The sequence below is a fragment of the Centruroides sculpturatus genome, unplaced genomic scaffold (genome assembly GCF_000671375.1).
Source record: "Centruroides sculpturatus isolate CEXI.00-Female unplaced genomic scaffold, Cexi_2.0 scaffold1280, whole genome shotgun sequence".
Lineage (NCBI taxonomy): Eukaryota > Metazoa > Arthropoda > Arachnida > Scorpiones > Buthidae > Centruroides > Centruroides sculpturatus.
The window spans coordinates 65,919-79,694 of NW_019385451.1; the positions used below are offsets into that span (position 1 = coordinate 65,919).

The 13,776-nt window shown below is 32.1% G+C and overlaps 2 protein-coding genes across 2 annotated transcripts in view; both read left to right on the forward strand.

Moving 5' to 3' along the window:
• The first annotated feature begins 466 nt into the window (after positions 1-466).
• LOC111639126 (zinc finger protein 62-like) overlaps positions 467-13,776 on the forward strand; it is a 22,428-nt gene continuing 9,118 nt past the window's right edge. Inside the window, exon 1 of the mRNA XM_023384909.1 lies at positions 467-623. The gene's annotated coding sequence lies outside the window, so the exon portion shown is untranslated. The remainder of the gene's footprint in view (positions 624-13,776) is intronic.
• LOC111639128 lies at positions 9,313-10,512 on the forward strand. Its single transcript, XM_023384910.1, has one exon. It carries the CDS (start codon positions 9,313-9,315, stop codon positions 10,510-10,512), a length of 1,200 nt encoding a protein of 399 aa, XP_023240678.1.

The window sequence follows — 13,776 nt, forward strand, 5'->3', positions numbered from 1 at the left end:
AAACAAAAGGTCAAGCTCTACACCCAATACACGTGTATACGTGCCATCTGTTACCCGTAATCTCAGTCAGACAATACTTCTAATCTATAATTCAATCTGTTAACGCAGATTAATTTTAATCAAGAACTGTCGTATTATTGTGATAAAAAGTATTTTTAAAGGTTAGAATTAGAACACGTGTTGAAGAAGGATAATGATAAATTTATAAACATCTTTCTGTAATAATTATTAAGCAAAAATTACATAAGAAACGAATACATTCACTCAATCATAACGGAAATGGCGTAACGTATATTTATACCGTTACAGAAAGGAATATCTAGAACAACTCGTTAAAGTTTCTATTCAGATTAATAATTAATAATTATAAAATAATTAAAATTAATAATATAAACGATTAACGCGTTAATTTGTTAAAACAAATTAAACGAATTTTTCAAAATGCCGGAAGAAAGAGAACAAAAAAAAATCTACAACCCATGATGCAATGCGATAGAACGTGCGGAAGGTCGTCTTTTCAAATGGTTTCCTTTAAAATTTCGATTATTGTTTAACGTACAATGACTTTAAAATGATTCGTGGAAAGCGTAAATCTGTAAGGATTTAAGGTTATTGTCATAAGTGTAAGTACTTACATTTAGTAATTAATTTAACACTAGATATTGTAACAAAGAGCTTGACACTTCATGTCTGCCTTCCTTTTGTTTTTGATCTATAATATAAAATCTTCTATGTAAAATATATGATTTTGTTCACTTGACCTGTGTTTAAATGAACAAAATCATAAATTATGTCAATTTCTGTATAATTATAGAAAAAATTCAAGATTTGGTACTCATTAGTTGTGTATTGTGATTGACTATTATGAGGAAATACCCTAACTTTATCTACCAAGCTGACCTATTTGTTTTATAGGTGAAGTCACCTATGAAGGAGTATACATACCTATTTTCTTTTGTATTTATTTTATTAAATGAATCACTCAGAAGTATTACACTACACCAAATCATGACAAGAAGTAAGAAAAATAGGTACTTATCTGTTAACAGGGCACCAGTCAATTGATGCGATCTAACTCAAACCTAAACCTAACCAACCCATTTTAGAAACCCTCTCTGAACCAATTATCAACCTGATACACGTGAGTTGGATTGCATCAGTTGACTGACGCCCTGCTAACTGGAAAGTACCAAAACATAAAACAATGCACACGACAATATCAAAGATGGTTAGCTAACAGCCAGAATTTGTGAAAATTGCTAACTGTTTTTTCTTAAAAGTATCTTTAATAAAAGTGATGAAATATGGGCTGGGCAGCGCCAACCAAACCCTGAAGATATAACTTTCCCGTTTAGCCCGAAATGTTTAACTTTGTACGTATGACAGTTATAAATGATATGTTTACAATTTTAGTTTTACTGGTTGTGCAAGAGCAGAAGACACCAGGCCAAATTATATACACTTTCCAATTTTTATATACAATAGAATAAGAATAATGCACAGTTTAAAATATACAATTTATTTATGAATGTATTAAGCTATTATGAAAGTTTATTTGACAAATACTTCTGTTTATTCTGTTACATCATTTTCTTAATCCTAGCTATTTATTTGAATGTAGGAGAATTTTAAGGTCATAAATTTTAAATTTTGTATTCTTTTTATTATATTAATACACGAATAGGTGCTTTGTTATTTTTGTAATTAATTTTAATCAAGTTTCATAATTTATCTATTTGTACAACATGTCATACTTTATCTCTCTGTTTTCTCTGTTTCTCTGTGTTTGAAGTGTACAGAGTTCCTAAGCACTTGGAAAATCAGGAAAAATCAGGTGTTTTTATTATTCAGAAAAAGTCATAGAAAGTCAGGAGATTTGTCAAAAATTGTCAAAAAGTCAGGAAATTTGCCTCCTTGGCTGCTTTGTTGATTTTTTGCTGACAGTATGCTTGACTAAGTGTAGCTGTCAGCAGTCAGCAAGAAGTAATATGTTACAATACAACTTATGAAAAGGGGTGCAGAATATTTTCAGGACCCAAACTTTTGCCCAAACTTACACAAAATTCCCCAAAAATTTGAAGTTCAAAAAATGATAAATAATTTTAATATAAATGGTACTGGAGTTAAACGAGAGTTCTCAGGTATGTAATGTACAGAAACTCCAATCTATAATGTATTTGTGATATTTGAAATAAATGGCATTATTTATCATTTTTTAATTTTAATAATTTTGATTACCTAACAAGACAATTTCTGATTTATTAATATTTTATAAAGTTCAGGAAATTTATTAAGGGATAAATTTAATAAATACTGTATATACTTCTGTATCTTACATGTATTATACAGGATTTGTTAATGAGTAATATGGCTAGACCCAGCTTGTGCCACAAAACCCCAAATCAAACTAACCAATGAATAATAAATAAATAATTGCTTTTTTTTCAAAGCCATGTAGATTTATGGTTGTGGATTAATAACTATTTTAATTTAATAAAATATTTAATTTTTAGTTTTTTATAATTCATATATTATGAGATATATAATTGTTAATTAGAAAAAATAACAAATTAAAAATTTGGAGAAGCAATAGCATATGTGCATAGTAAAGTCAAGTGCTGTTTTATTTTGTCAATGTGGCTTACTGTAAGAGATATGAGGGTCAGGGAAATTCATGGAATTTAAAACACATATTTAAGTTGGAACCCAGAGTGTAAGTTAACAAAGACTTTACATTCAAGAAATTGAAGCTGTATGATTTTCAATTAATGAAAAATAATAGAAAAATCAGATACATAGTTTAAAAAATTTGTTTTCTTGTTTGTAATTATACTTAATAATGACAATTTATTAATTTATTTTTGTAAGAATTTATATTTTCTACTTACTCTATTGATATATAAATTATTATATTCATATTAAATTAAATTGTGTAAGTTATATAATAATTCTAACATTAATTACAACTCTTGTTTATTCATTTATTTTAAATTTAAATTATATAATAAAGTGAAAAATTCTATCGTATGCTAATTATCTTGTCATTCTATTCTATCGAATATGAATATGTTTTTATATGCTGAGAACAACCATGTTATTAACTAAATTATGTTTTATTCATTAAATGTTTTGGCTTTTAACCAAGCAGTTATCTTGTTTATATGTGTTATCATAAAAAATGTATTTTTTTAACAGATTTTATTTTTATGTAAAAGCATAGAAACTTTTAATTAATGGTGCTGACTGATATCAGAAGTTTCACAAGTGCTTGGAAGATTTCCTATATTAGTCAGATGTATTAAAGCAATATCTATATTTGTTAAGTTTGGAATGGTGCTATTTTTCCATGTATTCTTCACAACTATCTTTTCCATTAATTAAATATGTATCAAAATTATAATCTTAGTTTAGTTACAAATCAGGAATAAAACTAATTTTATTATGATACCATTAAATATGAAGAAATTAATAAGATAAACAATTTACAGTTATTTCTGTCAAATTATAAAAGTAAAGGTAATAATGTATATAAATACTTTCTAAATATGTACAGTATAGTACAGTAGATTTAGAGAATGATAAGAGTTCAAGTTTATGTAAACATGAATCATCCAGCTGAATATAAGGAAGTACTTGCATTTTGTTAATAATTGCTTACTGGCATAAAAGGAACAATGAGTCTGTGGGTGTCAGATACATATTTTATTTTGACTGACTAAATCCCTTTCCATTCACCCAAGTGATTTTGCATTTCTAACAATTGCAACGTTAAAAACTTATTACTTGAATTAGAAATTAATTATAATTATTAAAATACTTGTGAGATTACAAATTCAATTATTTCTAGTCTAAATTAATTTTAAATAATCAGAAAAATCAAATAATAATTGATGGCATTGAACAAATTTTTTGAATGAGAAAATGAAAATAATTATTTACAATTTTTTTTTTAATAATACTATTATTGTTAAAATTATTAGTGAAGTTGTTAACATTTTACATTGAATATAATAGGTTTTTGTTTTTTATTATTAAAGTTATATTAAAGTTCAGTATTCAGTTATATTTAATTACATATTGATGAAAATAAGTAGTAATTTTTAAATGAAGAGTTAGTAAACATAATTTACTTCATTAAATATTTTACAAGTTTAGTTATAAGCCTCAGAACAAACTCATTAAGTCAGCTGTTCTAATATTGGAATAAATACTACCGACACCTCATCTAACGATTATTTCTTTATACTACCCATTTAAATTTAATATTTTTTTATGAGATTAATTCAAATTTAAAAATCCAAATTTTATTTTTTTAATAAAGTTAATAACATTTAATTTTTTTTTTATTTAAAAAAAACTTATGATGCTTTTACATCTCATTATCATAGAGTTATGTAAGTACTATTGTTGATTAGAATAAATAACTTTGACAACCTTGAAATGTTTTTTTAGAAATAATGGTTCAGCATAAACAGTTAAACACCATATGTTAAAACATAAAAGCTGTAATGCTCTTATGTAATATAGCCTTAAAAATCTATTAGCTAATTTGATAGAATCTTTATGATTCTTTCAACAGAATAAATTTTTAATTTTGTAAGTTATGCGAAGTAGCAAGTTTTCTAATGATTGCTAAATCTTGACATTATTCAAATTCTCTATTTTGTAAGTATCTTTTGGGTATATCTAATTCTATATTTGTAAGCAGAAATGTGAACAAAATATAAGTTTCTATTTAAAAAATAAATTTTAAGTTTATAACAATTTATTTTAAGTCTTTAATTAATTTCTTGGAATGAGAAATCTGTGGTTTTTTTTTACTTTTTTTCTTTTAAAAAGATTATTAACTTCATGAAGTTATTTTTAGTATCTTTTATAATATAATATATAATTATTATATAATACTTTAGACATTTTATACAATATAGTTTGTAAAATGATATAGGCCTATGATTTATATTGTTTATCCTTATAAGCTGCACTTTATCTTTGCAAAATACAAGTATTTTTTGCCCAAGTGTAATTTAGTTGTTTAGTTATTTTCCATGTAATCTTTAATTTCTTTTTATTTTCTCAGCTGTTATGTATACATGGCAAAAGAAAGTAATGGAATCATCTCAGATTTGACCCTCTGAGATTTTTGCAAATTTCCACAGTTTGAGAGCCTGAACCCAAAAAAGTCAAAAAACCAAACAAATTCCATGGGTGTGTATATGTGTGTGTGTTGGCATCTATTTTGCTTAATATCTCAGGACAGGGTGAAGATAAAGGCATTGATGCTATTAAATTTTAGTTATGACAAGTCAAGTGGATGGAGAAATAGAGGATGTTGACGTGATATATCTCACAAGGAGTCAGACTTAATGAAGCAACTTTATTTATTTTGATTAATAATACAAATGTTATTTTTAAAATAAAATCCCATAAAAGATGAAAAAGTTATGCAACTCATTAGACTTTTTTGTTTAATATCTCAGAATTGGGTAATGATTAAGAAAAAATTTGGCATTGTAGCTTGTTATAAGGGGCATTAATACTACTGTAATAAAATTTGGTGGTTAAAAGTTGAGATGGATTATCCATACCTTGAGAGGGGTCAGACTTAATGATGACTTTACTTGTTAGCATTTACAATTTTTTATAAAACTTGTCACTACACTCAAAGTTAAGCTTTTTACTATTTTATAATAATCAATAATATAAAGTTTATTTTGTAAATAAAATCTTATAGATTTTATTTACAAAATGAACTTTATATTATTGATTATTATAAATTACAAAATGAACTTTTCCAGCTGTTATAAACAGCTGGAAAAGTTAACAACCCATTGCTGGATTTTATTTAACAAAATGAAACACCTCAGGTTTATTTTAAATTGTTATTTATTTTAATATTGAATATGTTAAGAAATTAATCTTACATCACAATGTTCAAATGACCAAACATGCTGACGATTGATGACAAATTAATCTTTTGAAAGTACTCAATGTAAAATGACTTCTTAAAATTAAGTCTGAAGTATTTATTATTTAGTTTAGCATTATGCAGGATAAGTCAAAAGTCACTTAATATCCTTTATAAAATTGAACTGAGTTTGGCAGGGAAAATTTGAAACGATAGAAACATATTATATCTATGGGCAACCATCTTTATGTGTATGTTGGTGGCATTGCTGCCGCTTTGAACGTCACAGACGGGCGCAGACATCTTCCATTATTACAACGGTGGCACAGAGTGATAACCAGACAATAGATATTGAGAGGATACCTCTTACTTTCAACCCCACTTGAAATCTTTGTATAATGCTATTGCAAAGAAATGTAATTTCAGAATTGCATACAGAAGATGCCCTACTCTATTCAACGTATTACGCAATGGAAAAGACCCGTCTAGCATCGACAGATTACTGGTTGTTTATAGGGTTCCTATTAAGGACAGCTGATTCGATAGAGATATAGTGTACATAGGATCAACAAAATATTCAATGGAGGTCAGGTTAAAAGAACATAAGTCGGATATACAACACAATAGATGTACAATCTCGCTCTCCACATACACCACGGATCCCGAAATTGTCGCAGACTTCACTGAAGCAAAGTTAATAATCACCACCCCACACCTTGAATGCCTCAAATGATTGGAAGCAATGGAAATTTTTAAAGCTTACAAGACATCCTTCTGCATTAATTTGAAGGATGAGATCGGTCTTTCAATTGCCTGGCAGTCTTTACTACAAACTTAACATTATATTCTTAATTTTAAAGAAAATGCAGAACATATACGCTTATGTTATGGTTATTACATCTCATACATGTGTAAATTTATTTTTGTTGTGTGATTTTTGAATGTTATTGACAACCATTTTGGACATTGATGGCTAAGTTAGAACATTTTTAAACAAGACACTGAACTGATGCGCAGAGGAACTGGACATTCGAAATCTACATTGTTTGATTTTGTTGTTTTTAAAATTTTTCTAATTTTTAATATAAAATTTTCTTGAATTTTTAAAAAATATTTTAACTTTTCAAATCCCTCACAATTACCGTTTACACACTCAATTTTGAGGATAGGTGTTAACAAATTGATTAAAAAAATTGATAAATAATTTAAATGCTTCATTTTTCATTTTAATAATTTTGATTGCAAAACAAAACAATTTCTGATTTTTTTCCAGTTTATTAATATTTTATAAAGATCAGGAAGTTTTTATCATTTAAATTTAATAAATATACTATTGTACAGGGATTATATAGGATTTGTCAATGAATAATAAATAAATAATTGCCTTTTTTTCTGTTTTTTTTTCAAGGCCAATTATATTTATGGTGTTGGATTAATAACATTTAGGAAAAATACTTCAAATTTAATAAAACATTTTATGATAAACTTCTCAATGGGGAATCATAATATTAATGTGTAATATCTTCTATAATTATACAAAAACATTTCATTTTCAATTTTAATAATTCAGCAATTATAAAGTTGGAGAAGCAATAGCATATGTGCATAGTAAGTCAAATGCTGTTTTATTTTATTAGCGTGCATTGCTATAAGGGACATTAGGGTCAGGGAAATTTATGGAATTTAAAACAAAAATTTGAGTAGGAACCCTAAATATTGTGCTTTTTTTCACTTATGGTATGTAGACACTCCAGAGGTGCACAAATGTGTTAGTAAATGTTCTTGATTTCTTGAAAGAAAGAAGCATATATCATGAAATAAAAAATTCTCATATCATCTACTTTTATTGAAAACACTTCACTAAACTTTAAATTAAAAATAAAAAATTATTTAAATAAAATACAAATTTTTAAAACAAAGACATTGTTCTGAATTACATGTAAAAATAATAATTTAATTTTCTCAAGCATCCACCAGAAGGTAAAAAAGGGATATTTTGTACTCAAAAGCATGCAATTTTTTCAACTAAAAAATTTGAATAGGTTTACCTCCAGTTAAGTCGTTTGTCAAAAAAAATATATGGAAATATAAAAATCAAGTTTGTTATTTTATTTGACTTTACGTCCGTCTGCCACAAATATTGAGGTCATAATATCACTAGAAAAGCATTAAAAGCACATAAAATCATATTAAAATATGGACATTTACAGTAAATGTTAATATAATCATCATAAATCCTAGAGAATGAAACACGAAAACATCTGTGTTTCTGTGTTGTCGTCTTATTTAGCAGTCTTTAAGAGCTCAATATTGGCATTTTCTACGGTAGTTTCAATATCTACTGTTTATCATCATTGTCAGTGCCACTTGATATTGGTAAATTTAATATAAATTAGTTTATTTTCTACTGTCACAAGATAATTTTAATAATTGTATTTGTTATTTAACCTTACAAAATCATCTTACTTTATAATGTCTTAGAGCAAACCACATCCACAAATAGAGTCTGCGATGCACTGTAAACATCACCAAATTGTAAACATGTACATTTAAAAGTACATACATATAGTTATGTATTCATAAATTTAATTACTTTTTTTCTGTACTATATTAAAAACTAAAATTTGTTTGCAAGCTTAAAATAGTTTCTTATTAACCATATATTATTAAAAATGCATTTATAAATAAAATACAGAACTGGGAATGGCTATTTGTGGTTTAGCCTAGTGACAAGTAAATTCGACTTAAAGGAACAAATTACTGACGTAAGGTGAGGTATACCTGTATTAATTTATGGTTTTCTCATTTAATTAGATGAATTGGAAGAGTCAGTGATAAGAATATTAAAACTAGTTTCTTTTTTTACTATTATCAATATATGCATGGAATTTAATTTCCCCCGCGATGTGGGTTCCTGTCCGTGGTGAGGGGACTTCCCAGAGATGGTTTACCATCTCTGGGAGGTCCCCTCACCACGGACAGGACATCCCCTCACCACGGACACGGATCCTTTACCATCCCTGGGATCTGAACGCCCACCCATGTGTTTGCCGTGCGTGGTGTCCCGTATGCCGGAAAGGGGGATCCTGGTAGTTGAGGGGCAACATAATGTCCCCAACACACTGCTTTGGCCCCTGCTTCGGATAAACGGGAGGCTCAAATCAGGCTCCGTTTGAGTCAATCGGCTGGTCGTTGAGTCATTCTTGACCTCGGCTTGGAGTCAACTGATCGATGCAGACCGGGCAGACATGTCATACAAGATGTGCTCTTCTTGACTGCATTGTGAGGGTATAGCTCCTGGAAAACCCTGGTGTGACGGTCTATGGGACTCTCCCATGTGACGGCATCCCCTTGTTGGGCCCTGTGGTGGGTGGGGTCACTAGGAGCTGAATAATTTTTTTCTAAATATGGATTCTCTCAAATCTAAAACATCTAGTATACCACCAAAACATGTCAGTTCCGCAAATCAACCAGCCTACCTTATTGTTCATGCTACGGGAGAAACACCTCTGTCTAAACATTCTCCCTTTCTAATTCAGAAACTTTTTGAATCAACTATTGGGCATGTTAAAAAAATCCAAAAATTGAGGTCGGGAGATCTACTCGTAGAAACAGCCTCCCCTCAACAGTCAGGAAAACTTTTGAACATGAAGTCTCTAGGAGACATACAAGTCACTATCACGCCACACACAAGTTTGAACTCATCACGTGGTGTGATATCTGAAATTGATCTGATGTCTGAGGACGAATCAGATATACAGATTGGCCTTTCAGATCAAGGAGTTACTGCTGTACGACGCATAGCCATTCGTCGAGATGGCAAGATAATTCCTACAAAACATCTAATCGTCACATTTAATAAACCAACAATACCACCTTTTCTTACCGCAGGATATTTGCGCTGCTCGGTTTGCCCATATATTCCAAATCCGCTGCGTTGTTTCAAATGCCAGCAAATTGGACATTCCCAAACATCCTGTCGAGGCAAAAGTTTATGTTCACAGTGTGGAGTTGAAGGTCACCAGAGTACTGAGTGTACCAGCACTGCATGTTGTGTAAACTGCAAAGATGCCCATCCTGCCTACTCCCGAAAATGCACTGCATGGCAGAAAGAGAAAGAAATTCAGCAATTGAAGATTGTTAATAACATATCTTACCCGGAGGCACGTTGCATGGACACTTTAAGTGCACCAGTGAAAAAGAAGACATTTGCTGCTGTTCTGAAATCCACAAAGACATGTGGAGTTCAGACAGACATTTCTGTTTCACCAAATGAATCTCTGACTCGCCATGAAAAATGTCTGCTGATACCATCTACCAAAGAAAAAGAACAAAACAAGACAAAACCAATCATACCTAAAACAGGGGTAACAACTAGGAATGTGGGTTCCAAAAAAGCCAGTAAGAACCCACTTAATAAACAACGAATGAAAGCAGCCCTCTCTAAATCCAAAAAATCGGAGACTCAGTCTATGAGTGAGTTCTCTGACTTTTCCGATGAAGAGACTAATAAGGCGGTGACACCACCAACGTCACCTCCTAAAGAAAAAGCCCCTGTGAAATTAAAGAGGGATAACCTTGCTAAAAATGCTGCCTCAAACACATAATGGGTTATAAAATAATCCAATGGAACTGTCGTGGTTTCCGCAACAACTTCTCTGACATTAAACACTTGACATCATCTACCTCATCTCTCTGCGTGGCACTCCAGGAAACCCATCTAAAACCTGGAGAAAATATTTCTTTAAAAGGATTCAATCTCTACCGCAAGGATGATGATAGCCACAACCGCGCCAGTGGAGGTGTGGCTATCGTTGTTTCAAATCACATCCCATCCTTGTTGGTACAAATAACAACTGATTTGCAAGCTGTGGCAGTCAGAACTTCTATTGGAGTAACTGTCACAGTTTGTTCTATATACTTGCCACCAGATGTCAGAGTCAATGAGGATGAATTGGATGCATTAGTTGAACAGCTGCCTACTCCATTCCTTTTACTGGGTGATTTTAATGGCCATAATCCAATGTGGGGCAGTTCGGACATCAACCGCCGAGGCATAGTCATCGAAAGATTCATAGGCAATCACCAACTATATTTATTTAATACTGGAGAAGTGACATACTTCCATTCCCCAACAAGAACATTCACTGCCATTGATCTATCCTTAGCAAGTCCAAACCTGTTTTCAGCATTTACATGGGAGGTTGGATGTAATCCACTCTCTAGTGACCACTTCCCAATATTTCTAAAATACCGAGGCAGAGAAAGCTGTGAAACAGCCCGTCTACCATGCTGGAAACTGGAAACGGCAGATTGGCGTGCATTTTCCTCTTTGGCTAACATCACTGAGGAAATGGTCAATACTGCTGATATCAATGATGCAGTTGAAGTTGTCACTTTGTGTATTATTCAGGCAGCTGAGAAAACCATGGGAAAGACATCAACAAGATACCCAAAGCATCCGAAACCATGGTGGAACCAGAATTGCGAGGCAGCATTTAAAGCACAAAAGAAAGCTTGGGGGATTTTCAGAAGGTACCCCACTACAAACAATTTGATTGCTTTCCAACAAGCAAAGGCAAATGCCAGAAGAATAAGAAGGCAAAACCAAAGGGATTCTTGGAGGAAGTATGTTTCTAGCATAACATCATCCACTAGCTCAAAAGCAGTCTGGGATAAAATCCATAAAATCAATGGGAAATATGCTTGTCACTCTCTGTCCATGCTGGAAAATAATGGCACAATAATCAGCGATATACAGGGTATTGCTGATACGTTGGGTGAAACGTTCTCTACTTCATCCAGCAATATCATGTATTCAAGAAATTTTCAGGCTTATAAAGCCCAAAGTGAAAAACAATATTTAAACTTTCATTCCTCATGTAATGAGGAGTATAATGTGCCATTCACCAGCATAGAACTACATACAGCGATCTCTCGCTCGGGGAATAGTGCTGTAGGCCCGGATAAAATCCACTACAGCATGATTAAAAATCTGTCAAACAATTCCCTTTCTAATCTGCTTTGTCTGTTTAACAGAATATGGACAGAACATACTTTTCCTGACTCTTGGAGGCTATCTATCATTATTCCCATTCCCAAGCCTGGTAAAGATCACAAGAATCCCTCTAATTACAGACCAATCTCTCTGACAAGTTGCCTGTGTAAACTCTTTGAGAGGATGGTAAACAGATGTCTGATGTATCTCTTAGAGAAAAATGAATACTTTTCACCACATCAGTGTGGTTTTCGTAGGAACAGAAGTACCACTGATAACTTAGTAAACCTTCAAACATCTATACGCGAAGCGTTTGTTAGACGACAGCACCTAGTGTCTGTATTTTTCGATATAGAGAAGGCCTATGATCGCTGTTGGCGATACGGGATACTTCGTGATCTGTACGAATATGGGTTGCGGGGTAATTTGCCAATTTTTATAAAAAACTTCCTACAGAATTGAAGATTCTATGTCAGGATGGGCAACACCTTATCTAGGCTTTTCACCCAAGAAGAAGGTGTCCCTCAAGGCTCTATTTTGAGTGTGACTCTGTTCCTAATTAAAATTAATAGCATAGCTAACTGTCTTCCCCCTAGTGTGAAACACTCTTTGTATGTGGATGACTTTCAGATCTCTTGCCAGTCTAGCAACATAAGCTTTATCGAGACAACTGCAAACCTCCCTAAATCGCATAGACCATTGGTCAAAGATTAATGGTTTTAGTTTCAATATAGAGAAGACCTCGTGCATCCACTTTTGCCGAAGGCGTGGTTTGCACTCTGATCCTGAAATTTACTTGAATGGGTTTAAAATCCCAATGGTCAACGAGACGAAGTTCTTGGGAGTCATATTTGATTCCAAACTGACGTTTTTACCGCACTTGTGCAATTTGAAGAGTAGATGTTTAAAATCTTTGAACCTTTTAAAGGTACTGTGCTGCTTATCCTGGGGAGCAGACAAAGTTTCTATGCTCAGGATTTACAGGGCCCTTGTCCGCTCAAAGCTGGATTACGGATGCATTGTTTATGGCTCTGCGCGAGAATCTACTCTTTGGATGCTGGATCCAATCCACCATCAAGCATTACGTTTGTGCACCGGTGCATTTCGAACTTCTCCTGTCCAAAGTTTGTATGTGGATGCTTATGAGCCTCCACTATCTCTCAGGAGAGAACAGTTGTCTCTTTTTTATTATATAAAACAGAAATTGCATACTAAACCTTCAGTTGATTGTACAGTATCAGATACTCAGCTGAAAAGGTTATTTGAAGCTCGCCGAAGTAGTGTCCCTACATTCATCATAAGAATGGAGAATGTAAGCAGCACAATTGACCTTAACACAAGCAACATCTCACAGGTTGAGGTTAATAGTATACCACCTTGGTCAACCCCAGCGATAGATGTTGATTTAAGCTTAAAGCAGTTTCCGAAAGAAACCACGCCAGACTGCGTCTATAGACAGCGCTTGGCAGAAATTCAACATTGTGACAGGAATTTAATTCCTATTTATACTGATGGATCGAAATTGGATAACTACGTTGGCTTAGCCTTTGTCTGCCAAAATGAAATTGTGACAGAACAAATAGCATCAAATTCTTCCATCTTTTCTGCGGAGTTGCAGGCTATTTATTTAGCCCTAAAATACATAAATAGAAAAGGTCATCGTTGCTGCGTGATTTACACTGACTCAGTTAGTGCACTTCAGGCTTTGATGTCGTATGAACCTAGTTCTCACTCCATAGTTATTAAAATTCAGAAACTAATTTGTCATCTTCTTGCAAGGAATTTCTCTATAAAATTTTGTTGGGTCCCAGGCCACGTAGGAATAAGAGGAAATGAAGAAGCTGATGCAGCTGCTAAGTCAGCAAGTCCTTCT